This window comes from Entelurus aequoreus, linkage group LG12 (assembly GCF_033978785.1).
Source record: "Entelurus aequoreus isolate RoL-2023_Sb linkage group LG12, RoL_Eaeq_v1.1, whole genome shotgun sequence".
NCBI classification, from domain to species: domain Eukaryota; kingdom Metazoa; phylum Chordata; class Actinopteri; order Syngnathiformes; family Syngnathidae; genus Entelurus; species Entelurus aequoreus.
The window spans coordinates 62086998-62114336 of record NC_084742.1 but is presented as its reverse complement, the minus strand read 5'-3'; the positions used below and the strand labels follow the sequence as shown (position 1 = coordinate 62114336).

The 27339-nt window shown below is 38.1% G+C and overlaps 2 protein-coding genes across 3 annotated transcripts in view; one reads left to right on the top strand and one right to left on the bottom strand.

Moving 5' to 3' along the window:
* Positions 1-15182, bottom strand: part of LOC133662405 (condensin-2 complex subunit H2-like) — a 19109-nt gene extending 3927 nt beyond the window's left edge. The window contains exons 1-18 of one of the 2 annotated variants that reach the window (XM_062066370.1): positions 15095-15182; positions 14697-14832; positions 14515-14613; positions 14396-14457; positions 14268-14331; positions 10646-10702; positions 10498-10577; positions 10290-10426; positions 10128-10228; positions 9977-10045; positions 9831-9900; positions 4009-4110; positions 3892-3936; positions 3746-3816; positions 3532-3610; positions 3394-3474; positions 3281-3330; positions 3083-3187 (exon numbers count right to left, since the gene is read on the bottom strand). In XM_062066370.1, coding sequence (XP_061922354.1) covers positions 3083-3187; positions 3281-3330; positions 3394-3474; positions 3532-3610; positions 3746-3816; positions 3892-3936; positions 4009-4110; positions 9831-9900; positions 9977-10045; positions 10128-10228; positions 10290-10426; positions 10498-10577; positions 10646-10702; positions 14268-14331; positions 14396-14457; positions 14515-14613; positions 14697-14804 — 1380 coding nt within the window. In that variant the 5' untranslated portion in view covers positions 14805-14832; positions 15095-15182. The remainder of the gene's footprint in view (positions 1-3082; positions 3188-3280; positions 3331-3393; positions 3475-3531; positions 3611-3745; positions 3817-3891; positions 3937-4008; positions 4111-9830; positions 9901-9976; positions 10046-10127; positions 10229-10289; positions 10427-10497; positions 10578-10645; positions 10703-14267; positions 14332-14395; positions 14458-14514; positions 14614-14696; positions 14833-15094) is intronic. The other variant, XM_062066371.1, reaches the window with a different exon arrangement.
* LOC133662406 (suppressor of cytokine signaling 2-like) lies at positions 3651-27339 on the top strand. Its single transcript, XM_062066372.1, is given in 4 exon segments — positions 3651-3773; positions 21366-21508; positions 21510-21570; positions 26606-27339. Coding segments are annotated over 3 exon segments (591 nt in total). The 5' UTR covers positions 3651-3773; positions 21366-21439; the 3' UTR covers positions 27067-27339.

Below are 27339 nucleotides of genomic sequence, written 5' to 3'. Positions count from 1 at the left end.
AGTAAAACATGCCTGAAACTAGAATATCAACTGTTGCAAAGCTGTGTCATCAACACTCACAAGTATAAAACTACTTTTTTAAAGTAATCATTTCTTATTTCAAGCATGAAATAAAAAATCATGACTTTGACACAATTGTGTCTCATAATTAAAACGGACGACAGCCAAATGGACTTTGCTGTTTTATTTTCCATGAAACCATAGAACATACGTACTCATATAGTAGTACGGTTGGCACAGTACAGTAAACTGACAGTTAATATTTAAACATTTAACATGTGACATTTCTAACAATTGTGAACAGAAATAGTTCATGCACATTCAGATAAATTCATCAAAATTACAATAAAAAAAAATTTGGTCGGGGGCCGGGCTGTAAATATATACATATATATATATATATATATATTAGGGCTGCGAATGTTTCGGTGTCCCACGATTCGATTCAATATCGATTCTTGGGGTTCAAAATCGATTTTTTTCGATTCAACACGATTCTCGATTCAAAAAAAATATTTTCCCGATTCAAAAGGATTCTCTATTCATTCAATACATAGATTTCAGCAGGATCTACCCCAGTCTGCTGACATGCAAGCAGAGTAGTAGATTTTTGTAAAAAGCTTTTATAATTGTAAAGGACAATGTTTTATCAACTGATTGCAATAATGTCAATTTGTTTTAACTATTAAATTAACCAAAAATATGACTTATCTTATCTTTGTGAAAATATTGGACACAGTGTGTTGTCAAGCTTATGAGATGCGATGCAAGTGTAAGCCACTGTGACACTATTGTTCATTTTATTTTATTTTTTAAATAAATGTCTAATGATAATGTCAAAGAGGGATTTTTAATCACTGCTATGTTGAAATTGTAACTAATATTGATACTGTTGTTGATAATATTCATTTTTGTTTCACTACTTTTGCTTTGTTCTGTGTCGTGTTTGTGTCTCCTCTCAATTGCTCTGTTTATTGCAGTTCTGAGTGTTGTTGGGTCGGGTTTGGTTTTGGATTGCATTGTTATGGTATTGCTGTGTATTGTTTTGTTGGATTGATTAATCAAAAAAAAAATAAAAAAATAAAATAAAAATAAAAAATCAATAAATAATCGATTTTTTAAAAATGAGAATCGATTCTGAATTGCACAACGTGAGAATCGTGATTCGAATTGGAATCGATTTTTCCCCACACCCCTAATATTAGGGCTGCAACTAACAACTAATTTGATAATCGATTAATCTGTCGATTAATTGATTAATAATCGGATAAAAGAGACAAACTACATTTCTATCCTTTCCAGTATTTTATTGAAAAAAAAAAACCCAGCACACTGGCACCATACTTATTTTGATTATTGTTACTCAACTGTTTGTAAATGTTGCAGTTTATAAATAAAAAAAAGTAGCCTCTGTGCATGCGCATAGATCCAACGAATCGATGACTAAATCAATCACCAACTATTTTTATAATCGATTTTAATCGATTAGTTGTTGCAGCCCTAATATACAGTATATATATATATATATATATATTCCTTGCGCACTAATTGACTGAAAGAGCACGCACTTGGCGCGATGATGCAATTTTATCGATGGGAAAATGCAAGAAATGTAATGCCGAGTGCATATCTTCTCTCTGGCACTCATCGAGGGTGGACGCTCCCCTTCCCTCTCCTGCTTGCTTCTTTGTCTTGTCTTAACTTTCTTGTTGCCTCTTTTTGCACTGCTCTCCAAATCTAAACATTGGAACTATTTCACTGGCCTCAACGAAATTGACAAGATCTTGGTTTTGGGGGAACCTGCTGTCGTGACGAAACGGTTGTTGCTGGATACGCGACGGACTCTTGGGAGAAGAAGGAGTGCCGCGTGCCTGGCGACCCTTTTCTGTCGAGGACGTGAAGATATCTACCTATTCGGAATTATGACAACAGGACATCTGCTGATTGGAGTAAGCGTTGCTCTGGTTTGTCCACAAATTGGAAGTTGCTGGCAGTCTTCAAAGTACCCCGGATGTGAAAAGAACTGTGGACACTTGGATAACATCGGACTGTCTGCCTCGCAGGATTTTTGAGGACCAGTCATAGACAATTTAGAGCGAAAAGCAAATTTTCATTTTCACTCGCATACAAAACGTTCCAACTTGGATTGTTTCCCTGGCTTCGAGACTCTCCCGAAGGACAGTGTGACGAAGACACAACAAACTCCCTTCTTGTCTCTCATGGACACACACTTGTTGTGGTTGACTTTGGACTTATCGGCTGCACAAGAATCAAGGCCGCGGAACAGAGACACACTGTAGGCTTACATACAAACAACATGCATCCACAAAAATGTACGCCACACATACACCCCCCCAAACCAACGCCCTCGACGCAAATCCCATAGGGGTGATGGAAGGATGGTCAGCGCCGAGAGCTGCGGCCTACCACTATTACTCCGCCCCTTCCCTCTGTTGCTAGATATCTCCAGATGTATGTTGTATATGTGCTTTGCTATGGAGGTTTTTTCCCACTCCAGACTAGGCCCCCTTAGGAGCCCAGTCTAGATTGTATTTTTTTACTCATCCTTCCCCAGCGTTTTACCTTTTTCCCCCATCTTTTACGGGGCGCCTTATGGCGACCCATCAGCGTTCCTGTTCTGTAACCCTGGACACTGTTTGTTTGTCTAATCTTGAACGGGTTTGTGCTGAAAACAAAGTTTTGTTGTACTTGTGCAATGACAATAAAGACCTATCCTATCCTATATCATTATGTCAAGATAATGGCACCAGCATTTACTTAATTTAAGAATATTTTTCAACATATTGAGAAAAAAGGTCTCATATTTGTTTTTTCTACCAAGAAAAGTGCACTTGTTATTAGTGAGAATATACTTATTTTAAAGGTATTTTTGGGTTCATTGAGGTTAGCTAAATTTACTTGTTTTGGACAGTCTTGACAAGCCACATTTTCTTGTTCTGTTGGCAGATAATTTTGCTTAGTTCAAGTAAAATACCCCTAATGTTTGTATTTTTCCCCCCTTGTTTTTGAACACTGACTTTTTGCAGTGTAAGAGCTACTTCCTGCCCACCCGTCTCCCTACCTGCCGAGCCAGCTCAGGGTGGATCTTCTCCTCCCAGTCTTCGATCCGTCGAGACAACGCCGTCTCCTGAGTGTAGCCTCCTTGACAGTAGAGCACCAGCTGGTCCTAAACGCCACCACACACACACAAGACGTCCTGGTTAACACGCCGAGCCAACGCCCTCCCTCATCCCCCCTGACGAGTGACGTCATCGCCTACCACGCGCAACTTGACGAGGTCTTCGTAGGTCAGCTGGTCTGTGTGGGCTCCTGCAGACAAACTCAGATGTCAAGTACAGAGTGGAAACAAAGATGGGGACGTGTAGAGCGCACCTGGCACGCCATCTTCATCTGCCTCAAACTCGGCGGGGAGATGATCATATTCACCAGAGTCTTCTGCACCTTCAAACCCACCTGATACATTTTAGACACGCACTCACACTAGAGTTTTTCAATGAAACACTCACACACCAACAATGCCCTCCGCAGGCTCCGCCTCCTCCCGCTGCAGGAGCGTTCTTGTCAGCTCTTCGTCAGACACGAACACGCCCTGTGACGTCACACATTCATTAGCCCCGCCCCCATGACATCACTAATTAACCCCAGCCCGTGACAGTTCACACTAATTAGCCCCACTCAGTGACGTCAGGAAAGGATTTAAGGCGAAGACAGAGCGAGCACTGACTTGTTTCCTGTTGAGTCTCCTGTGAGAGGTAAGCTTTGTTTTAAGGCTGCTGAGGTAAATGTAGTTTAGGTCTAAAAATGAGAGAAGAGACATTTGATCATTAATTTGTGACTAACATGCTAGAAAACACAACAAGTGACACTTACCGGTGAACGTCGGCCCCTTCTTCAACTTGGGATCGGCAGGATCGTCTGCGAGAGCGAGAGGCTATTAGGGAATGATGCGTGCGCACACACACACACTGAAGCTTCCGGAAGTCTTACAGCTTTGTTTGAACCAAGCGCAGAAGTCCTGCAGGGGAGCCGCACGCTTTCGTTTCCTCTTCCCGCCGTCCTCCAGACCGTCGGGAACGGCGTAGCACTTTCCTGAAGAACAAGTAGGGACAGGGCTGCACGATTATGGAGAAGATATTCATCCCCGTTATTTCTATCGATATTGAAATGATGTACAGTACAGGCCAAAAGTTTAGACACACCTCCTCATTCAATGAGTTTCCTTTATTTTCATGACTATTTACATCAGGGGTCACCAACCTTTTTGAAATCAAGAGCTACTTCTTGGGTACTGATTAATGCGAAGGGCTACCAGTTTGATACACACTTAAATAAATTGCCAGAAATAGCCAATTTGCTCAATTTACCTTTAACTCTATGTTATTATTAATAATTAATGATATTTACACTTAATTGAACAGTTTAAAAGAGGAGAAAACACGAAAAAAATGAAAAATTGTAAACATAGTTTATCTTCAATTTCGACTCTTTAAAATTCAAAATTCAACCGAAAAAAAGAAGAGAAAAACTAGCTAATTTGAATCTTTTTGAAAAAATTAAAAAAAGAATTTATGGAACATCATTAGTAATTTTTCCTGATTAAGATTAATTTTACAATTTTGATGACATGTTTTAAATAGGTTAAAATCCAATCTACACTTTGTTAGAATATATAACTAATTGGACCAAGCTATATATCTAATAAAGACAAATCATTAATTTCTTCTAGATTTTCCAGAACAAAATTTTTAAAAGAAATTCAAAAGACTTTGAAATAACATTTAAATTTGATTCTACAGATTTTCTAGATTTGCCAGAATATTTTTTTTGAATTTTAATCATAAATAGTTTGAAGAAATATTTCACAAATATTCTTCGTCGAAAAAACAGAAGCTAAAATGAAGAATTAAATTAAAATGTATTTATTATTCTTTACAATAAAAACTATTAATTTACTTGAACATTGATTTAAATTGTCAGGAAAGAAGAGGAAGGAATTTAAGAGGTAAAAAGGTATATGTGTTTAAAAATCCTAAAATCATTTTTAAGGTTGTATTTTTTCTCTAAAATTGTCTTTCTGAAAGTTATAAGAAGCAAAGAAAAAAAAAAAGAATTTATTTAAACAAGTGAAGACCAAGTCTTTAAAATATTTTCTTGGATTTTCAAATTCTATTTGAGTTTTGTCTCTTAGAATTAAAAATGTCGAGCAAAGCGAGACCAGCTTGCTAGTAAATAAATAAAGTTTAAAAAATAAAGGCAGCTCACTGGTAAGTGCTGCTATTTGAGCTATTTTTGGAACAGGCTAGCGGGCTACTTATCTGGTCCTTACGGGCTACCTGGTGCCCGCGGGCACCGCGTTTGTGACCCCTGATTTACATTGTAGATTGTCACTGAAGGCATCAAAACTATGAACGAACACTAGTGATGGGTTGATGAGGCGTCATGAAGCGGTTCGACACATTGCAAAACTGTATTGATACTGTGTCACTAAATACTGACATCTGCTGGACATTAAAAATCCCTACAGCGGGGGTGTCCAAAGTGCGGCCCGGCGGCCATTTGTGGCCCGCAGGTCATTTTTTAACGGCCCCACGGCACATTTTTAAAAATACGATTTAAAAACCATTAAAAACATGATAAGTGGTATAAAAGAGCAAACGGGTGAAATGTAACAAGAAAATGTCGCAATGTATACTCTAATAACACAAAGCTGCCATGCAGGTTGTTTCTTTCTTCAATGTCAGTATGAATTATTGACCTATTCAAGGCTCCAATTACGTCACATCTGAGATATTTTGGGGGAAAATGTTGCATATTTTGTGTTTGCCACATAAAAAACTGAGCTGTTTTTTTATAAAGAAGGGCCTAAAACGAACAAACGAAAAACATAAACAACAACAAAATGTATAATTGACGGATAGATCTGAAGTTGATCTCGAGATTATTGTGTTAAAAGTAAACAGTAAATTTTTTTTTTAATTTTTTAACACTAATTATTTGGATCCCCAATAATTTTAGTGTGATTTGTTTTTAAGTGTCATTGCTCAAAAAATAATAATGAATTAAAATCAATGTTTTTATGAGTTATTGACCTTTATAAGGCTCCAATTATTATACAATCTCAAATATTCCACTTAAAAATTTTATTGTGTGAAAATATTGCATATTTTGTATTTTTTCCATAAAAAAACAGGGTTTTCTTTGACAACAAGAGCATACAACTTAAATCTTTAAAGTGTTATATTGACAGATAGACCTAATGTTGATCTAGAGATTTAAAACTTGAATAATAATAAAAATAATAATACTGAATAATGACACATTTTTAATTTTTTTTTTTTGACCAAAACCCTTTGGGGTCCCTGGGATCAAGCCTGAGTGGAGGCCTGAATGTATATTTGTTATACATATATTGTATTGGTTTTTAAAATAAAAAATATAAAAATGGCCCCCGCTTGCTTTGATTTTTCAGAATGCGGCCCTCAGTGGAAAAAGTTTGGACACCCCTGCCCTACAGGCAACCTATGGGCTGACTCAACTGACACTGATTTTATGACCTAGTATATACAATAATATAAACAAAGTCATTGTATCTCATTTAGGATTATTTCATATCTTCATTTAAATAAAAATATATTTTTTATCCTTTTTAGATACAGTCAATAAATAATGTGAACATGTATCATAACATGGAAATCTAAGAGAACGTGTTGTGAATGAGGATGCTTGTGGACTGGGATTTTATTTATTTTATTTACACTTTTATTTTTAAAAAAACCCAGTTTTTCCAACATATTAAATTTTAGACAATTTCTCTTCTTAGTTATTATTTCTCCAGCTGTAGAAAAGCCCCGCTCACAGGGCACAGAGGAGGCGTCAGTTCGACACAGTTCGCGTATCGGTCACGTGACCGAAACAGCTCATGATCGGTCACGTGACTTTCTAAAAGCGGTACGCGCACCGACACAGGGTTTTGCTCTATGAGCTCGACTCATGCGCCGATGCATCGGTGTTGCCGGACCCATCACTAATGAACACATGTGGAGTTATGTACTTAACAAAAAAAGGTGAAATAACTGAAAACATGTTTTGTATTCTAGTTTCTTCAAAATAGCCACCCTTTGCTCTGATTGCTGCTTTGCACACTCTTGCCATTCTCTGGATGAGCTTCAAGCACACCTGTGAAGTGAAAACCATTTCAGGTGACTACCTCTTGAAGCCCACCGAGAGAATGCCAAGAGTGTGCAAAGGGTGGCTATTTTGAAGAAACTAGAATATAAAACACGTTTTCAGTTACCTAATTCACCTTTTTTGGTTAAGTACATAACTCCACATGTGTTCATTCATAGTTTTGATGTGACTATCTACAATGTAGATAGTCATGAGAATAAAGGTGTGTGTGTGTCATTTCTCTATTCCTCGTGTGTGGCTCGTACATACTGTAAAAAAAATAGCGTGTAGTTCAAACTTATAATAAAAATAACTGAAAACATGTTTTATATTCTAATTCTTAAATAGCCACCCTTTGCTCTGATTACCGCTTTGCACACTCTTGGCATTTTCTCGATAAGTGGGTCATACTTCTGGTGTTGTGACCTCTGTTTACATTAGTCAAGTAGAAAAATACCTTCTCGCTGTCTATTTTAGAACTGCCAGCCTCGGAGCTAACTGTTCAAATTGTAGTCATCCAAATAAGCGTAGCAGCAAAGTAGAAAGCAGTCAACGTTGTGGCTGGAAGAGTGAACCAGCAGGCGACAGGTAAACTAGCTATGGCTATGCTAACTAGCGAGCTTGTTTTGGCGCCCCGGATCGTCTCCCTGTCCTGCAATTCAGTGCGGCGTTTAGGCAAAATTATATATTTTTTTTAAAACTTGGGACTTCCCGCGGGCAGGATTTTGGACGCTGACACGGCCGTAATTTGGGGACCCCTGGTTTAGATCATATTTTTGGACATTTCATTTAAATAAAAAATGCACAAGTGATATTTTAACTGTTTAAAAAGGCGGGTTTCTGTGTTTTGTTGCCTGAATACTAGAGATGTCCGATAATGGCTTTTTTGCCGATATCCGATATTGTCCAACTATTAATTACCGCAGTGGCGTGCAGTCACTAGAGGCAGGGGAGGCGGGGCCTCACCTGCCATCATGGAAAGAAAAAAAAAAAGAAAAAGAAAAAAAAATTAATTAAATTGTTATATGTATCCAGTGATTATACTAAAGTTATTTTCCATTTAACTTCACCAGTTTTAGATTATTTTTATTTTTATTTTCACATTTGCCGTTCAAATACTGAGGAGACGGTGCGGTGATCAGCAGCCAGTTGAGGCACTTGTGCCTCACCATGGATTGCGACTCGGCTAACTGCTGGCCTGCTGTGCAGTGAGACCGTATTGCTATATGAATTATATTATACATACATTTCCATAGTTTAGTTAGCTGAGGTATATAATGTACAGTGTATTTTGTCGTCAACTGTATGTGTGTAACGTATTTTTAGTGCTGAGCGATCATAAATCTGCTGCGGAGACACACTGTGTGAGGCTCGTATCATAACCCCGCCTCCTGGTGCCAAGCACCTCCGCCGCAGAATGCACCGCCCGACGGGAGCGCCGCGGCCACACCAACCAAAGCCCACACCCAAACCCTCCACGTGCAAGACCGAATCCACCCAAAAAAAGTCACTTAACAAGAAGCCAAAAAGTGCAAAAACAACAATGCTCGCGCTGCAGGAGCCGCGAACGACCGCAGAGACACAACATTAGGTACACCTGCACTGCAGGTTCATATGTTTTTAAATTTGACTGTGATGATGCAGTCGTGCCTCACCAGACATTAACCTCACCGCATGCCACTGAATTACCGATACCGATATATACAGTCGTGGAATTAACACATTATTATGCCTAATTTTGTTGTGATGCCCCGCTGGATGCATTAAACAATTTAACAAGGTTTTCCAAAATAAATCAACTCAAGTTATGGAAAAAAAAAGCCAACATGGCACTACCATATTTATTATTGAAGTCACAAAGTGCATTATTTTTTTAACATGCCTCAAAACAGCAGCTTGGAATTTGGGACATGCTCTCCCTGAGAGAGCATGAGGAGGTTGAGGTGGGGGTGGGTGGGTGTATATTGTAGCGTCCCGGAAGAGTTAATGCTGCAAGGGGTTCTTGGTATTTGTTGTGTTTATGTTGTGTTACGGTGTGGATGTTCTCCCGAAATGTGTTTTGTCATTCTTGTTTGGTGTGGGTTCACAGTGTGGTGCATATTTGTAACAGTGTTAAAGTTGTTTATACGGTCACCCTCAGTGTGACCTGTATAGCTGTTGACCAAGTATGCTAGGCATTCACTTTGTGTGAAATGCTGTAGATATTATGTGACTGGGCCGGCACGCAAAGGCAGTGCCTTTAAGGATTATTGACGCTCTGTACTTCTCCCTACGTCCGTGTACACAGCTGCGTTTTTAAAAAGTCATAAATGTAACTTTTTGAAACCGATACCGATAATTTCCGATATTACATTTTTTTTAAAGCATTTATCGGCCGATAATATCGGCAGTCCGATATTATCGGACATCCCTACTGAATACTCTAATTACATGCTGTAACCTGCATAGTGACAGAGCTAACACGGAAAAACTATTTCTAGTAACACCACGCCTTAATCAGAGCGGTAACTACTGCAACTATGGACCTGCTGAGCCGATGAGCTGCTGCATCGCCTCTATTTTATTGTCGCGGCCAAAATCGTGATTGCATTCGATTAATTGTGCAACCCTAAGTAGACATCTCATCACGGGACCAAGCCTACCAAGCTTGAAGGTTTTCTCGCCCACTTTATCGAGCTCGGCGTATGGGTCGTGAAGCGTCCACGCGGTGACCTGAAACGATGAGCATACAATGAGCACGGACCGTCTTCTTCAAACTGATGCACGGGCAAGTGTTGGGTCAGCGTACAGCAGGAAGTTCCGCCTCCTCGTCGACGACCTGCTGCCGTTGTCGAAGCACGCGGCCTTCGCTCTGCGCCTGAACGACACAAAATTCACACTATGGACCTTTTTTTTTTTTTTTTTTAAAACTCCCACACTTGGAAAATGTCCTCGCAAACCTGCTGCCTCTCCACATGCTCCTCTGCGTCCTGCTCCATCACATCATTCACGGGAAGGAAGCTCTCCTCGGCTGCGTCCGTCATATCTGCGCCGCCTGACACTGCAAAAAACGAGCTTATGGAGGAAGCTGTGCTAGAAAGCGAGAAAATGTGTGCGTGTACCAAGAGGCTGCAGGTCCTGGTCTGAGAGAGGCCTGCTAGATATAGGGCACTGGGTGAGGAGGATCATGTCCTGCAGTCCAGGGAAGAACCGATTTATCCAGAAGTCCTTCTGGCTGCACAGGACGTCACCTTTCACGCTGACGCACAAAAAGACAGCTGTCACCTGCAGGTCACATGTGGTGTTGCATGGGAGGAAGACCACACCCACCTGATGAGGGGCAGCTTGTGCTTGTGGGAACTATCAAGAGCAATCAGGGACTCCGGAGGAAGAGGTGTCACTTTCACCAGCTGACAAGAGGAAAAGGAAGTCTGTGTGAGCGGCGCGAAGGTCGCTGCTGTCGCTTGCAAGGTCTCACCGCGCCGCAGTCGTTCTTGTCCACGTTGTTCGTCATGTCGATGTCCAGAGGCGAGAACTGCACACGTCAAGGAGTATGGCAGAAGCAATGAAATCCACTTTATTTATACAGCACATTTAAACAACAAAAGTTTCCAAAGTGCTGCACAAAAATATTAAACAAGATTCAAATACTATTCTTAGTTCCACCAATAAATTTATATAAAACTAATATAAAAATAAATATGATTTAAAAACAATTTTAAAGGGTAAAACTAAACAATAGAAATACACATTTAAAAACAGAGGACCACACAACTCACGTAGTTACTTTCCACAGTGCTGCACAAAAATATTAAAAACAAGATTCAAATACTATTCTTGGCTCCACCAATGACTGAACAAAAACAAAATAAATTTATATAAAACCAATATAAAAGTAGATATGATGAAACTGTTTTAAAGGGTAAAACAATAGAAATAAACACTTAAAAACAGAGGACCACACAACTCACGTAGTTACTTTCCACAGTGCTGCACAAAAATATTAAAAACAAGATTCAAATACTATTCTTGGCTCCACCAATGACTGAACAAAAACAAAATCAATTTATATAAAACCAATACAAAAGTAAATATGATTAAAAACGGTTTTAAAGGGTAAAACAATAGAAATACACACTTAAAAACAGAGGACCACACAACTCACGTAGTGTTACTTTCCAAAGTGCTGCACAAACATAAACAAGATTCAAATAGTATTCTTGGCTCCACCAATGACTGAACAAAAACAAAATCAATTTATATAAAAGTAAATATGATTAAAAACGATTTTAAAGGGTAAAACTAATAGAAATACACATTTAAAAACAGGACCACACAACTCAGATAGTGTTACTTTCCAAAGTGCTGCACAAAAATATTAAACAAGATTCAAATACTATTATTGGCTCCACCAATGACTGAACAAAAACAAAATCAATTTATATAAAAGTAAATATGATTAAAAACGATTTTAAAGGGTAAAACTAAAATAGAAATGCACATTTAAAAACAGAGGACCACACAACTCACGTAGTGTTAAAAGCCAGAGAATAAAAGTGGGTCTTAAGACGAGACTTAAAACACTCCAATGTGGGAGCAGTTGGAACATGGAGGGGCAGAATTTTCCAGACCTTAGGGCCGACCACAGCGAAGGCCCTATCTCCCCTGGTTTTTAAGTCTCGTCTTGGGCACCACGAGCTGGAGCTGGCTCTCGGACCTCAGAGTGCGCGCAGGAGTGTCAATTTGGATGAGGTCTGAGATATGAGGCGGCAGTCCACGCAAAGCTTAAAAACCAAACGGCAAAATTTCTAAATCAATTCTAAAATGAACAGGGAGCCAGTGCAAAGTCTGAAGAATTGGGGTTATATGCTGGCGTTTCCTGGCCCCTGTTAAAAGTTGTGCTGCCGCGTTCTCGACTAATGCCAGCATAAAGTGCATTGCAGTAGTCCAGGCCACTTGAAATAAAAGCATGCACGACTTGTTCAAAAAGGTTAAAAGTAGAGCTGTCCAATAATGGCTTTTTTGTCGATATCCGATATTGTCCAACTCTTGATTACCGATTCCGATATCTACCGATTATATACAGTGGTGGAATTAACACATTATTATGCCTAATTTTGTTGTGATACCCCGCTGGATGCATTAAACAATGTAACAAGGTTTTCCAAAATAAGTCAACTCAAGTTATGGAAAAAAAATGCCAACATTTAATTGAAGTCACAAAGTGCATTATTTTTTTTTAACATGCCTCAAAACAGCAGCTTGGAATTTGGGACATGCTCTCCCTGAGAGAGTATGAGGGGGTTTGGGGCGGGGGTTGAGTAGGGGGTAGCGGGGCAGGGTTTCCCACACATTCATTTATTTGTGGCGGCCCGCCACGAAAAATTTTTTTTTTTTTTTTTTTGACCTGTCCAGCTTCTCAGGCAAATCATATAGTTGATGTAGATGCCCATATAGGCTGTTCAGATTTACTTTACAAAAGAGAAGTGTAGGATACTTCTCTTGTTGCCTTATTTCTATTTGACCACTACTGTTTTCTGTTTATTTGTTACTGACTGTGGCAGGACACCTCTGCCTCTGTTTCACTTTATGTTGCTGGTAAATAATATGGTTGTAGTAGTAGGCTAAAGTTAAATTGTTTAGTATGCACTAATTAAAGGGGCAGAGCTTTAAGAGACATTTTAGCTTGTATAAGATATCTTTTTTGTAAGAACCACAATTAATAAATATATTTCAGTGAATAACTTATTGTTCAAGTCTGTATATAAATATGTACATAAAGTGTTGTAATTATATTGTAAAATGGATGGATGGATGTTTAAAACAAAACTGTTATTATTAATTAGTAAGTATACATTTTTTTGAGCCTTTTTAGAGAAGATCATATCATTGTAGTAAATTATGCAAATTAATCAATGATGTCATGGTGACCACGCCCATAGCCACGCCCCCACCGCCACAGGTATCTTGGCAGTTTATGGGAAACACTGCGGGGGTGTATATTGGACTCCCGCAGCCTCCAAAGCAGAACCTTCAGGTTCTGTAACAGCTTCTTCCCTCAAGCCGTAAAGCTCTTGAACGCATCATAATTAAATTATCGCCTCAACTCCCCCCAAAATGGATTAACTCGCTGGAATAAAAAAGACAATACAACATGCATCCATAAACGTGGACGCATGTGGAAAAGTGCAGTACATTTATCTGTACAGTAATCTATTTATTTTATATATATGTATATATATTTATTTATTTATACATGCACCTTATTGCTTTTTTATCCTGCACTATCATGAGCTTATGTAACGAAATTTTTTTCTTATCTGTGCTGTAAAGTTCAAATTTGAATGACAATAAAAAGGAAGTCTAAGTCTATTGTAGCGTCCCGGAAGAGTTAGTGCTGCAAGGGGTTCTGGGTATTTGTTCTGTTGTGTTACGGTGCGGATGTTCTCCCGAAATGTGTTTGTCATTCTTGTTTGGTGTGGCGCATATTTGTAACAGTGTTAAAGTTGTTTATACGACCACCCACAGTGTGACCTGTATGGCTGTTGACCAAGTATGCATTGCATTCACTTGTGTGTGTGTGTGTGTGAAAAGCCATAGATATTATGTGATTGGGCTGACACGCAAAGGCAGTGCCTTTTTAAAGGCACGCCCCCAATATTGTTGTCTGGGTGGAAATCGGGAGAATAGTTGCCCCGGGAGATTTTCGGGAGGGGCCCTGAAATTCAGGAGTCTCCTGGGAGGGTTGGCAAGTATGACTGGGAGACGCAACTGCTCTGTACTTCTCCCTACGTCCGTATACCCCTCCATACAGCGGCGTTTTAAAGTCATAAATTTTACTTTTTGAAACCGATACCGGTAATTTCCGGTATTACATTTTAAAGCATTTATCGGCATCTCTAGTTAAAAGATAAAAACGGTGTTACTTTGAAGGTGATAAAAAAGACTATTTTAAAACGGCATTGACTTATTTGTCTAATTTTAAAATCACGGTCTATAGTGACACCAAGGCTGGTGACTTTGAGACGCACGTCATTTCGCAATGGTCCCAAGTCAATGAGGGCCGGAGCAAAAACTAAAGCATCCACTTTGTTTCTCACCTCGTCTTCAAAGGCTTCGGCCCCGGAGTCGGCTTCCCCGCACGCTTCAGCTTGCTTGCGTCGTCTGTCAGGCGAGAACAAGTTAAAGGAAAAGGTCAAAGGTGAGCGTCGGTACCGGAGCCGCTCACTTCTTGTTCCTGTCGCTGATGTACTCCAAAGTTTGGTAAACCAGACTGTACAGCAGCTCCACCTAGAAAGACGTATTTTATCTCGACACGTTCCAGAAGATTCACACTACTGCGCTGACCTTCTTGCTGTAGATGGAGGCTGAACCTTGGATGAGCAGCGCCGCCTCGGCAAAGTTCAGGCGGGTCTTCCCGTCAAACGTGATGCACATCTCGTCCAACTGCAACACAACACCCGTGAAAACAGGCAACACAACACCCGTGAAAACAGGCACGGCGCCTTTTCAGACCGCACAAAAGTCACCTCCTCCAAGTAGTCGTTTAACTCGGACGCCACGTCGACGTCCCAGTTGTCTGTGAGCTCCCTGATGGGCTTCATCAGGTGAGCGTACCTGCTCTCAGTTGGCTCCATCAGTGCGCAGCGCGACCACCAGGTGACGCTGCAACGCAACAGTAAATTGAAGAAACATGAAACGACATAAAACAAACGTTACATTCCTTAACACGATGTCATTTCACATTTTACACGCATTGAAAACGATTGTAACTAAAATGTTTTTTGAAACGTTATCGTTAGGCGGCTACTCAATGCTCGATATCAATGTAAAAAAAAAAAAAAAGTGGTGGAAATGAGTGTGGCATTAATCTAGCGTTAGGTTAGTCAAAAAATAAAACTATACAAAGTAATTATTAGATTCTTACCAATATGAGAAGGAAAAGGTTTAAAGTATCCAGACAATCAAAGTACCCGCTCGCCCGCCTATTTTTTTTCCGGGTTTTCTTCTTCTACTACTACTTCCGGGCAGACTGTTCTACATAGACGTCTTATAAGTAGACGCAGCATCGAGCGCTACTGGCGCTGACGAGACGCGGGGCCGCCATCTTGGAGTGGTGATCCGCTCCACTCAGTGCAATTCATTTGGCAGGAGCAATGAACTGTCAGCGCATTTAATTCATCTTACCTCACTGAATACCACTTGATTTTCACGCGCTTTTTTTGTCATGCGTGTAGCTATGATAAAGGACACATGTTTTGGCGTGTTTTATTATTCATAGTTTGCTTAACATTAATAGAATTTTTTTATATGCTATAAGCGACCAGACGTCCGAGATCAAAACTGGGAATATAATCCCAGAGAAGGGCGGAAAAAACTGTCAGCTATTAAGTTCAAGAAACAATATGATTAGGTTATATATACATGCGTGTATCCTACATAAACAATGTATGAATACATTAGATATCTTAGGGACCTATAGACTGTATCTCTGTTGCTGCAGCAGCAGAGAGTTTATTCTGTCTTGACACTTTGTGTTTACAGTGATTGTTTTATATGTATTTTTTATGTATGTCGCTTTGGATAAAAGCGTCTGCCAAATACTTAAACATAAACATATACAAACACCTGAAAGTCTTTATATCAGCTAAAACCACCAATCTGTTTCACTGGATTCAGAATAAAACCAAATTCTGTATTCAAGTATGACATTTTTCAATTTAATTAATTCAATTGACAAGCAATTCTATTATGGTCATACTCTTGTTTGCTAGCGGCTACGATGTCAGTACTATTGAAGATTGATTGATTGATTGAGGCTTTTATTAGTAGATTGCACAGTGAAGTATGTATTCCGTACAATTGACCACTAAATTGTAACACCCGAAGAGGTTTTTCAACTTGTTTAAGTCTGGGTCCACTTAAATTGATTCATGATGCAGATATATATATATCATCATAATATAGTCATCACACAAGATAATCATCAGAGTATATACATTGAATTATTTATGGATATGGTGTGGGATAAGGAGGGGGGGTTAGGTTTGGTTGATATCAACACTTCAGTCATCAACAATTGCATCATCAGAGAAATGGACCTTTGCTCCTTCTCAACTCTGTGCTAATATTCTTTTCACAAAATACTACCAATAATACGTTAATGTTAAATCTTACTTGTGAAAAGTAATCCCCCGATTCCTATTTTCAACATTTCGCTCATTTGAGCAGGAAAACGCTGAACACCAGCCCATAGGGCTGCGAATCTTTGGGTGTCCCACGATTTGATTAGGGGCGGCGTGGCGAAGTTGGTAGAGTGGCCGTGCCAGCAATCGGAGGGTTGCTGGTTACTGGGGTTCAATCCCCACCTTCTACCATCCTAGTCACGTCCGTTGTGTCCTTGGGCAAGACACTTCACCCTTGCTCCTGATGGCTGCTGGTTAGCGTCTTGCATGGCTGCTCCTGCCATCAGTGTGTGAATGCATGTGTGAATGTGGAAATACTGTCAAAGCGCTTTGAGTACCTGAAAGAAGAAAAGCCCTATACAAGTATAACCCATTTATCATTAAATATCGATTCTTGAGGTCACGATTCGATTCAAAATCTATTTTTTTTCGATTCAACGCGATTCTCGATTCAAAAACGATGTTTTCCCTATTCAAAAGGATTCTCTAGTCCTTCAATACATAGGATTTCAGCAGGATCTACCCCAGTCTGCTGACATGCAAGCAGAGTAGTAGCTTTTTGTAAAAAGCTTTTATAATTGTAAAGGACAATGTTTTATCAAATGATTGCAATAATGTAAATTTGTTTTAACTATTAAATGAACCAAAATTATGACTATCTGTGAAAATATTGGACACTGTGTTGTCAAGCTTATGAGATGCGATGCAAGTGTAAGGCATTGTGACACTATTCTTTTTATTTTTTTTATAAATGTCTAATGATAATGTCAATGAGGGATTTTTAATCACTGCTATGTTGAAATTGTAACTAATATCGATACTGTTGTTGATAATATTCATTTTTGTTTTACTACTTTTGGTTTGTTCTGTGTCGTGTTTGTGTCTCCTCTCAATTGCTCTGTTTATTGCAGTTCTGAGTGTTGCTGGGTTTGGTTTTGGAATTGGATTGCATTGTTATGGTATTGTTTTGTTGGATTGATTAATAAAATAAATAAATACATTTAAAAAAAATGAAGAAAAATTAATTAATAAAAAAATACAATCTATTTTTTAAAAATGAGAATCTATTCTGAATCGCATAACGTGAGAATCGCGATTCGAACTCTAATCGATTTTTTTCCCCACACCCCTACCATCTTTGTTTTCTACCTGTCAACTGTCAGTTTAGGCTGCTTCAAGACCACTTCAAGATGGCGGCCCAATTTCTCGCGTCACAGCAGCCAATGCTACGTCTACGTATAAGATGTCTATGGTGGTCAACCTCTATTGTACGTTTTAGTAAAAAACAACAACTAAGAAGTAAATAGTGTGTATGTATATATAATGTATTTAAACGTGGAATTAATGGAATGACTAATAATGAAATCCGTACTATGTTTTTTTTTTTTATTTTAAATATTTTTTTTCTGTCCTCGCTCGGGCATGTGCGCGTCCTCTCTCGAACCACGTGACCATGTTCCTGGAAAGTTCCTGGAAATACAGTACTGCTGTTGTGCTTCTGGCGTGGGTTCTGCTCGCCGCAGCATGTTGCGACACGCAGCCAACACAGCCGGAGTAAAACCACGAAGCCCTCTCCACACCGTGAATAAACAATGAGGTCAAATTAAGAAGACACCGTCGATGACTGGACGCGCGCACCGATCTGGACCTTCGGGGCGAGTTCGGACCTTCGAGTGAGCCCTGAACGAGGCGGCACCGAAGCCCGACGAGAGACAAAGAAGTTCCCGAGTGTGCAGGTTTTAAATAATTGTCAACCTTTTTTTTTTTTTTTTTTTTTTAATGACAACGTGCTTGTAGCTGCTAGCTTGTTAGGCTAGCCGCGGTTCTTTTTTATTCTTATTAATTATTATGTCATTCAACTTTTTACTGTCTATTTTTGAGATCGTCTCCAGCGACCCCGAAAAGGACAAGCGGTAGGAAATGGATGGATAAGAGCAATAGTAAGAATGTTGATTATGGTGTTTTTTCTTTGGCTAATAAGGAGTTTGAATTTATTTTTGAGATAGGGACAAGCGGTAGGAAATGGATGGATATGAGCAATAATAAGAATGTTGATGGTGTTTTTTTATTTGTCTGAGTTTGAATTTATTTTTGAGATAGGCTCCAGCGACCCTGAAAAGGACAAGCGGTAGAAAAAGGATGGATAGGGGCAATAGTAAGAATGTTGATTATGGTGTTTTTTCTTTGTCTAATAAGGAGTTAAAATTTATTTTTGAGATAGGCTCCAGCACCCCTTGTGACCCAGAAAAGGACAAGCGGTAGAAAATGGATGTATAGGGGCAATAGTAAGAATGTTGATTATGGTGTTTTTTTTTCTTTCTCTAATAAGGAGTTTGAATGTATTTTTGAGATAGGCTCCAGCGACCCCGAAAGGGACAAGCAGTAGAAAAAGAATGTTGATTATGGTGTTTTTTATTTGTCTAATAAGGAGTTTGAATTTATTTTTGAAATAGGGACAAGCGGTAGAAAATGGATGGGTGGATATAGGAGCAATAGTAAGAATGTTGATTATGGTGTTTTTTTTCTTTCTCTAATAAGGAGTTTGAATTTATTTTTGAGGTAGGCTCCAGCGACTACAAAAGGGACAAACGGTAGAAAATGGATGGATGGGTGGATAGAGGCAATAGTAAGAATGTTGATTATGGTGTTTTTTTTTGTGTGTAATAGTTAAAATGTATTTTTGAGATAGGCTCCAGCACCCCTTGCGACCCGAAAAGGACAAGCGGTAGAAAATGGATGGATAGGAGCAATAGTAAGAATGTTGATTATGGTGTTTTTTATTTGTCTAATAAGGAGTTAAAATTTATTTTTGAGATAGGCTCCAGCACCCCCTGCGACCCGAAAAGGACAAGCGGTAGAAAATGGATGGATAGGAGCAATAGTAAGAATGTTGATTATGGTGTTTTTTATTTGTCTAATAAGGAGTTTGAATTTATTTTTGAAATAGGGACAAGCGGTAGAAAATGGATGGATAGGGGCAATAGTAAGAATGTTGATTGTGGTGTTTTTTTTCTTTCTCTAATAAGGAGTTTGAATTTATTTTTGAGATAGGCTCCAGCGACTACAAAAGGGACAAACGGTAGAAAATGGATGGGTGGATAGAGGCAATAGTAAGAATGTTGATTATGGTGGTTTTTTTTTTGTGTAATAAGGAGTTAAAATTTATTTTTGAGATAGGCTCCAGCACCCCTTGCGACCCCGAAAAGGACAAGCGGTAGAAAATGGATGGATAGGAGCAATAGTAAGAATGTTGATTATGGTGTTTTTTTTCTTTCTCTAATAAGGAGTTTGAATTGATTTTTGAGGTAGGCTCCAGCGACTACAAAAGGGACAAACGGTAGAAAATGGATGGGTGGATAGAGGCAATAGTAAGAATGTTGATTATGGTGTTTTTTTTTTGTGTAATAGTTAAAATGTATTTTTGAGATAGGCTCCAGCACCCCTTGCGACACCGAAAAGGACAAGCGGTAGAAAATGGATGGATAGGAGCAATAGTAAGAATGTTGATTATGGTGTTTTTTATTTGTCTAATAAGGAGTTAAAATTAATTTTTGAGATAGGCTCCAGCACCCCTTGCGACCCCGAAAAGGACAAGCGGTAGAAAATGGATGGATAGGAGCAATAGTAAGAATGTTGATTATGGTGGGGGTTTTTTTGTCTAATAAGGAGTTAAAATTTATTTTTGAGATAGGCTCCAGCACCCCTTGCGACCCGAAAAGGACAAGCGGTAGAAAATGGATGGATAGGAGCAATAGTAAGAATGTTGATTATGGTGTTTTTTATTTGTCTAATAAGGAGTTAAAATTAATTTTTGAGATAGGCTCCAGCACCCCTTGCGACCCGAAAAGGACAAGCGGTAGAAAATGGATGGATAGGAGCAATAGTAAGAATGTTGATTATGGTGTTTTTTATTTGTCTAATAAGGAGTTTGAATTTATTTTTGAGATAGGCTCCAGCGACCCCGAAAGGGACAAGCGGTAGAAAATGGATGGATAGGAGCAATAGTAAGAATGTTGATTATGGTGGGGTTTTTTTGGTCTAATAAGGAGTTAAAATTTATTTTTGAGATAGGCTCCAGCACGCCTTGCGACCCGAAAAGGACAAGCGGTAGAAAATGGATGGATAGGAGCAATAGTAAGAATGTTGATTATGGTGTTTTTTATTTGTCTAATAAGGAGTTAAAATTAATTTTTGAGATAGGCTCCAGCACCCCTTGCGACCCCGAAAAGGACAAGCGGTAGAAAATGGATGGATAGGGGCAATAGTAAGAATGTTGATTATGGTGTTTTTTCTTTCTCTAATAAGGAGTTTGAATTTATTTTTGAGATAGGCTCCAGCGACCCCGAAAGGGACAAGCGGTAGGAAATGGATGGATGATAGGAGCAATAGTAAGAATGTTGATTATGGTGGTTTTTTTTGTCTAATAAGGAGTTAAAATTTATTTTTGAGATAGGCTCCAGCACCCCTTGCGACCCGAAAAGGACAAGCGGTAGAAAATGGATGATAGGAGCAATAGTAAGAATGTTGATTATGGTGTTTTTTTTTTGTCTAATAAGGAGTTTGAATTTATTTTTGAGATAGGCTCCAGCGACCCCGAAAAGGACAAGCGGTAGGAAATGGATGGATGATAGGAGCAATAGTAAGAATGTTGATTATGGTGGGTTTTTTTGTCTAATAAGGAGTTTTAATTTATTTTTGAGATAGGCTCCAGCACCCCTTGCGACCCCGAAAAGGACAAGCGGTAGAAAATGGATGGATAGGAGCAATAGTAAGAATGTTGATTATGGTGTTTTTTTTCTTTCTCTAATAAGGAGTTTGAATTTATTTTTGAAATAGGGACAAGCGGTAGAAAATGGATGGATCGGAGCAATAGTAAGAATGTTGATTATGGTGTTTTTTCTTTGTCTAATAAGGAGTTAGGCCCTGCGGCCCCGAAAGGGACAAGCGGTAGAAAATGGACGGATAGGAGCAATAGTAAGATTGTTGATTATGGTGTTTTTTTTTGTTCTCCAGAAGCATCCTCCTAGTCTTCATCCTGATCCTGGTCGGTTGTCCATGTCCAGGCCGCAGAAGGTTGGTGCCGTTCAATGACCTGCCAGCCCTACGAGTCCCCGGACGCCGTCGAAACCAACACGGGAGGTGCAGCTGCTGCCTGGAGGAGGACTGGCTAGTGACGAGAGCCGCCTCTCTTTGGCCATGAAGGAGCTGAAAAGCGCAGGTACACACTAAAAAAAAATGTTGGGTTAAAAAAACAACTAGGGATGTCCGATAATGGCTTTTTGCCGATATCCGATATTCCGATATTGTCCAACTCTTTAATTACCGATACCGATATCAACCGATATATGCAGTCGTGGAATTAACACATTATTATTAGGGATGTCCGATAATGGCTTTTTTCCGATATTCCGATATTGTCCAACTCTTTAATTACCGATACCGATATCAACCGATATACGCAGTCGTGGAATTAACACATTATTATTAGGGATGTCCGATAATGGCTTTTTGCCGATATCCGATATTCCGATATTGTCCAACTCTTTAATTACCGATACCGATATCAACCGATACCGATATCAACCGATATATGCAATCGTGGAATTAACACATTATGCCTAATTTGGACAACCATGTATGGTGAAGATAAGGTACTTTAAAAAAATAAAATAAAAATAAGATAACTAAATTAAAAACATTTTCTTGAATAAAAAAAGAAAGTAAAACAATATAAAAACAGTTACATAGAAACTAATAATTAATGAAAATGAGTAAAATTAACTGTTAAAGGTTAGTACTATTAGTGGACCAGCAGCACGCACAATCATGTGTGCTTACGGACTGTATCCCTTGCAGACTGTATTGATATATATTGATATATAATGTAGGAACCAGAATATTGATAACAGAAAGAAATGGGGGGAGGGAGGTTTTTTGGGTTGGTGCACTAATTGTAAGTGTATCTTGTGTTTTTTATGTTGATTTAATAAAAACAAAACAAAAACAAAAAACCGATACAGATAATAAAAAAACCGATACCGATAATTTCCGATATTACATTTTATATTACATCCCTAATTATTATGCCTAATTTGGACAACCAGGTATGGTGAAGATAAGGTACTTTTTAAAAAATAAAATAAAATAAGATAACTAAATTAAAAACATTTTCTTGAATAAAAAAAGAAAGTAAAACAATATAAAAACAGTTACATAGAAACTAGTGATGAATGAAAATTAGTAAAATTAAGTGTTAAAGGTTAGTACTATTAGTGGACCAGCACAATCATGTGTGCTTACGGACTGTATCCCTTGCAGACTGTATTGATATATATTGATATATAATGTAGGAACCAGAATATTAATAACAGAAAGAAACAACCCTTTTGTGTGAATGAGTGTAAATGGGGGAGGGAGGTTTTTTGGGTTGGTGCACTAATTGTAAGTGTATCTTGTGTTTTTTATGTTGATTTAATAAAAACCAAAAAAAACCAAACCGATACCGATAATAAAAAAAACGATACCGATAATTTCCGATATTACATTTTAACGCATATATCGGACATCTCTAAAAACAACCCAATTTTAACCCAACTGCTGGTTCAGAAAATGACTAACCTCTTATCCAGCAGTGGAAACAGTCCACCACCAATGACTGTTTTCACTGCTGGACTCTAGAAAGAGGTTCCGCAGCCTCCGTAGCAGAACCTCCAGGTTCTGTAACAGCTTCTTCCCTTAGGCCGCATTAAAATCCCCTCAATTTCCCCCAAAAATGGATTAACTGGCTGGAATTTAAAGACAATATAACATGCATCCATAAACGTGGATGCATATGCAAAAGTGCAATATATTTATCTGTACAGTCATCTATTTATTTATATCTGCACCTTTTTATTGCTCTTTTATCCTGCACTACCATGAGCTAATGCAATGACATTTTGTTATCTGTACTGTAAAGTTCCAATTTGAATGACAATAAAAGGAAGTCTAAGTCTTTGAGTTATTTTAACTCAACATTTTGGGTTAATTTTTTTCAATCCAATTTTTGCGTTGAATTATTTAACCAAAAAGTTGAGTTAGGATAGCTTAATGTTGGATTATTCCCAACCAAATTTTTGGGTTGAATTATTTAACCAAAAAGTTGAGTTATGGTAACTAAATGTTGGGTTATTCCTAACCAAATTATTGGGTTGAATTATTAAACCCAAAAATTTAGTTATGATAGTTTAATGTTGGATTATTCCCAACCAAACTTTTGGGTTGAATTATTTAACCCAAAAATTTAATTATGATAGTTTAATGTTGGATTATTCCCAACCAAACTTTTGGGTTGAGTTATGATAGCTTAATATTGGATTATTCCCAACCAAACTTGGGTTGAATTATTTAACCAAAAAATTGAGTTATGTTATCTTAATGTTGGATTATTCCCAACCAAACTTTTGGGTTTAATTATTTAACCCAAAAATTGAGTTATGATAGCTTAATGTTGGATTATTCCCAACCAAACTTTTGGGTTGAATTATTTAACCAAAAAGTTGAGTTATGGTAACTAAATGTTGGGTTATTCCTAACCAAACTATTGGGTTGAATTATTAAACCCAAAAATTGAGTTATGATAGTTTAATGTTGGGTTATTCCTAACCAAATTATTGGGTTGAATTATTAAACCAAAAAATTTAGTTATGATAGTTTAATGTTGGATTATTCCCAACCAAACTTTTGGGTTTAATTATTTAACCCAAAAATTTAATTATGATAGTTTAATGTTGGATTATTCCCAACCAAACTTTTGGGTTGAGTTATGATAGCTTAATATTGGATTATTCCCAACCAAACTTGGGTTGAATTATTTAACCAAAAAGTTGAGTTATGTTATTTTAAAGTTGGATTATTCCCTACCAAACTTTTGGGTTGAATTATTTAACCCAAAAATTGAGTTATGATATCTTAATGTTGGATTATTCTTAACCAAACTTTTGGGTTGAATTATTTAACCCAAAAGTTGAGTTATGGTAACTAAATGTTGGGATATTCCTAACCAAACTATTGGGTTGAATTATTAAACTCAAAAATTGAGTTATGATATCTTAATGTTGGATTATTCCCAACCAAACTTTTGGGTTGAATTATTTAACCAAAAAGTTGAGTTATGGTAACTAAATGTTGGGTTATTCCTAACCAAACTATTGGGTTGAATTATTAAACCCAAAAATTGAGTTATGATAGTTTAATGTTGGGTTATTCCTAACCAAATTATTGGGTTGAATTATTAAACCCAAAAATTTAGTTATGATAGTTTAATGTTGGATTATTCCCAACCAAACTTTTGGGTCTAATTATTTAACCCAAAAATTTAATTATGATAGTTTAATGTTGGATTATTCCCAACCAAACTTTTGGGTTGAGTTATGATAGCTTAATATTGGATTATTCCCAACCAAACTTGGGTTGAATCATTTAACCAAAAAATTGAGTTAGGTTATCTTAATGTTGGATTATTCCCAACCAAACTTTTGGGTTGAATTATTTAACCCAAAAATTGAGTTATGATAGCTTAATGTAGGATTATTCTTAACCAAACTTTTGGGTTGAATTATTTAACCCAAAAGTTGAGTTATGGTAATTAAATGTTGGGTTATTCCTAACCAAACTATTGGGTTGAATTATTAAACCCCAAAATTTAGTTTTGATATCTTAATGTTGGATTATTCTTAACCAAACTTTTGGGTTGAATTATTAAACCCAAAAATTTAGTTTTGATATCTTAATGTTGGATTATTCCCAACCAAACTTTTGGGTTGAATTATTTAACCCAAAAATTGAGTTATGATAGTTTGTTGGATTATTCTTAACCAAACTTTTGTGTTGAGTTTGGATTATTCTTAACCAAACTTTTGGGTTGAATTATTTAACCCAAAAGTTGAGTTATGGTAACTAAATGTTGGGTTATTCCTAACCAAACTATTGGGTTGAATTATTAAACCCCAAAATTTAGTTTTGATATCTTAATGTTGGATTATTCTTAACCAAACTTTTGGGTTGAATTATTAAACCCAAAAATTTAGTTTTGATATCTTAATGTTGGATTATTCCCAACCAAACTTTTGGGTTGAATTATTTAACCCAAAAATTGAGTTATGATAGTTTGTTGGATTATTCTTAACCAAACTTTTGAGTTGAGTTTGTGGGATTATTCTTAACCAAACTTTTGGGTTGAATTATTTAACCCAAAAGTTGAGTTATGGTAACTAAATGTTGGGTTATTCCTAACCAAACTATTGGGTTGAATTATTAAACCCCAAAATTTAGTTTTGATATCTTAATGTTGGATTATTCCCAACCAAACTTTTGGGTTGAATTATTTAACCCAAAAATTGAGTTTTGATATCTTAATGTTGGATTATTCCCAACCAAACTTTTGGGTTGAATTATTTAACCCAAAAATTGAGTTATGATAGTTTGTTGGATTATTCTTAACCAAACTTTTGAGTTGAGTTTGTGGGATTATTCTTAACCAAACTTTTGGGTTGAATTATTTAACCCAAAAGTTGAGTTATGGTAACTAAATGTTGGGTTATTCCTAACCAAACTATTGGGTTGAATTATTAAACCCAAAAATTTAGTTTTGATATCTTTATGTTGGATTATTCCCAACCAACTTTTGGGTTGAATTATTTAACCCAAAAATTGAGTTATGATATCTTAATGTTGGATTATTCCCAACCAAACTTTTGGGTTGAATTATTTAACCCAAAAGTTGAGTTATGATATCTTAATGTTGGATTATTCCCAACCAAACTTTTGGGTTGAAGTATTTAACCCAGATGTTGAGTTATGCTAACTCAATGTTGGGTTTTGATTGAGACTTTTATTAGTAGATTGCGCCATACAGTACATATTCCGTACAATTGACCACTAAATTGTAAACCTGAATAAGTTTTTCAACTAGTATAAGTCAGGGTCCACGTTAATCAATTCATGGTGATTGTAAATAATAAGATTAATCCATAATAAACATTTTACCAAAAAATGCGTTGAAAAACAACCCAAAAGTGGTTCGTAATTTTGAAAACCCAGAAATTGGGTTAAAATAATACCCTTGTAACCCCAAACATGGATTGCTCTTCATAAAAATAACTCTAAAATTTAACCCAACACTAGCAACTCATACATTGGGTTATTTTGATAACCCAGCATTTTTTTTTATTGTAGGAACGCCCGCTTCAGTGTTCCGTTCTTGTGGTTTTTAGGCTGGTACTGGGGAAACCTGAGCGCCAACGAGGCCAAAGAGATCCTGCGGGACGCTGCCGAGGGAACCTTCCTGGTGCGGGACAGCTCTCAAAGCAACTACCTGTTCACCATCTCCGCCGTGACGTCGGCGGGTCCCACCAACCTCCGCATCGAGTACGACCAGGGCAAGTTCAAGCTGGACTCTGTGCTCCTGGTCAGGCCCAGACTCAAGCAGTTTGACAGCGTGGTCCACCTGGTGGACCACTACTTCCGCATGTCCCTGGTCAGCCACAAGACTCCGCCCTCCACGCCGTCGAGCAGCACGGTGCCGCTGCTCCTCACCCGGCCCGCTTACGCCGCCATCACGCCGCTACAGCACCTGTGTCGCGTCACCATCAACAGACACACCAGGCGGGTCCGGGACCTGCCCTTACCAAACAGGCTGAAGGACTACGTGGCGGACTACGCCTACCACGTGTGACGCCATCGGCCGACTGTTTCTGAGGCTGCAAGGAGACCAAAAACGTCACATGATCACGGTGCCGACGTCCATTCCACAGCGTTTTTCCCACGCGCGCCCTTTTCCTGTCTGGTGCAGGTGGAAGAACCGATGACTTTTATGAAACCCAAACGAGTGTGTGCCACAGATGGCCGCCGTTGTTGCGTGTCTGGAGGAGTGCACAAGAGAATGCTGACCTCTGACCTCATGCACAAATTGTGATTATTTGATATTTAATTAAAGAAGTTGACTATA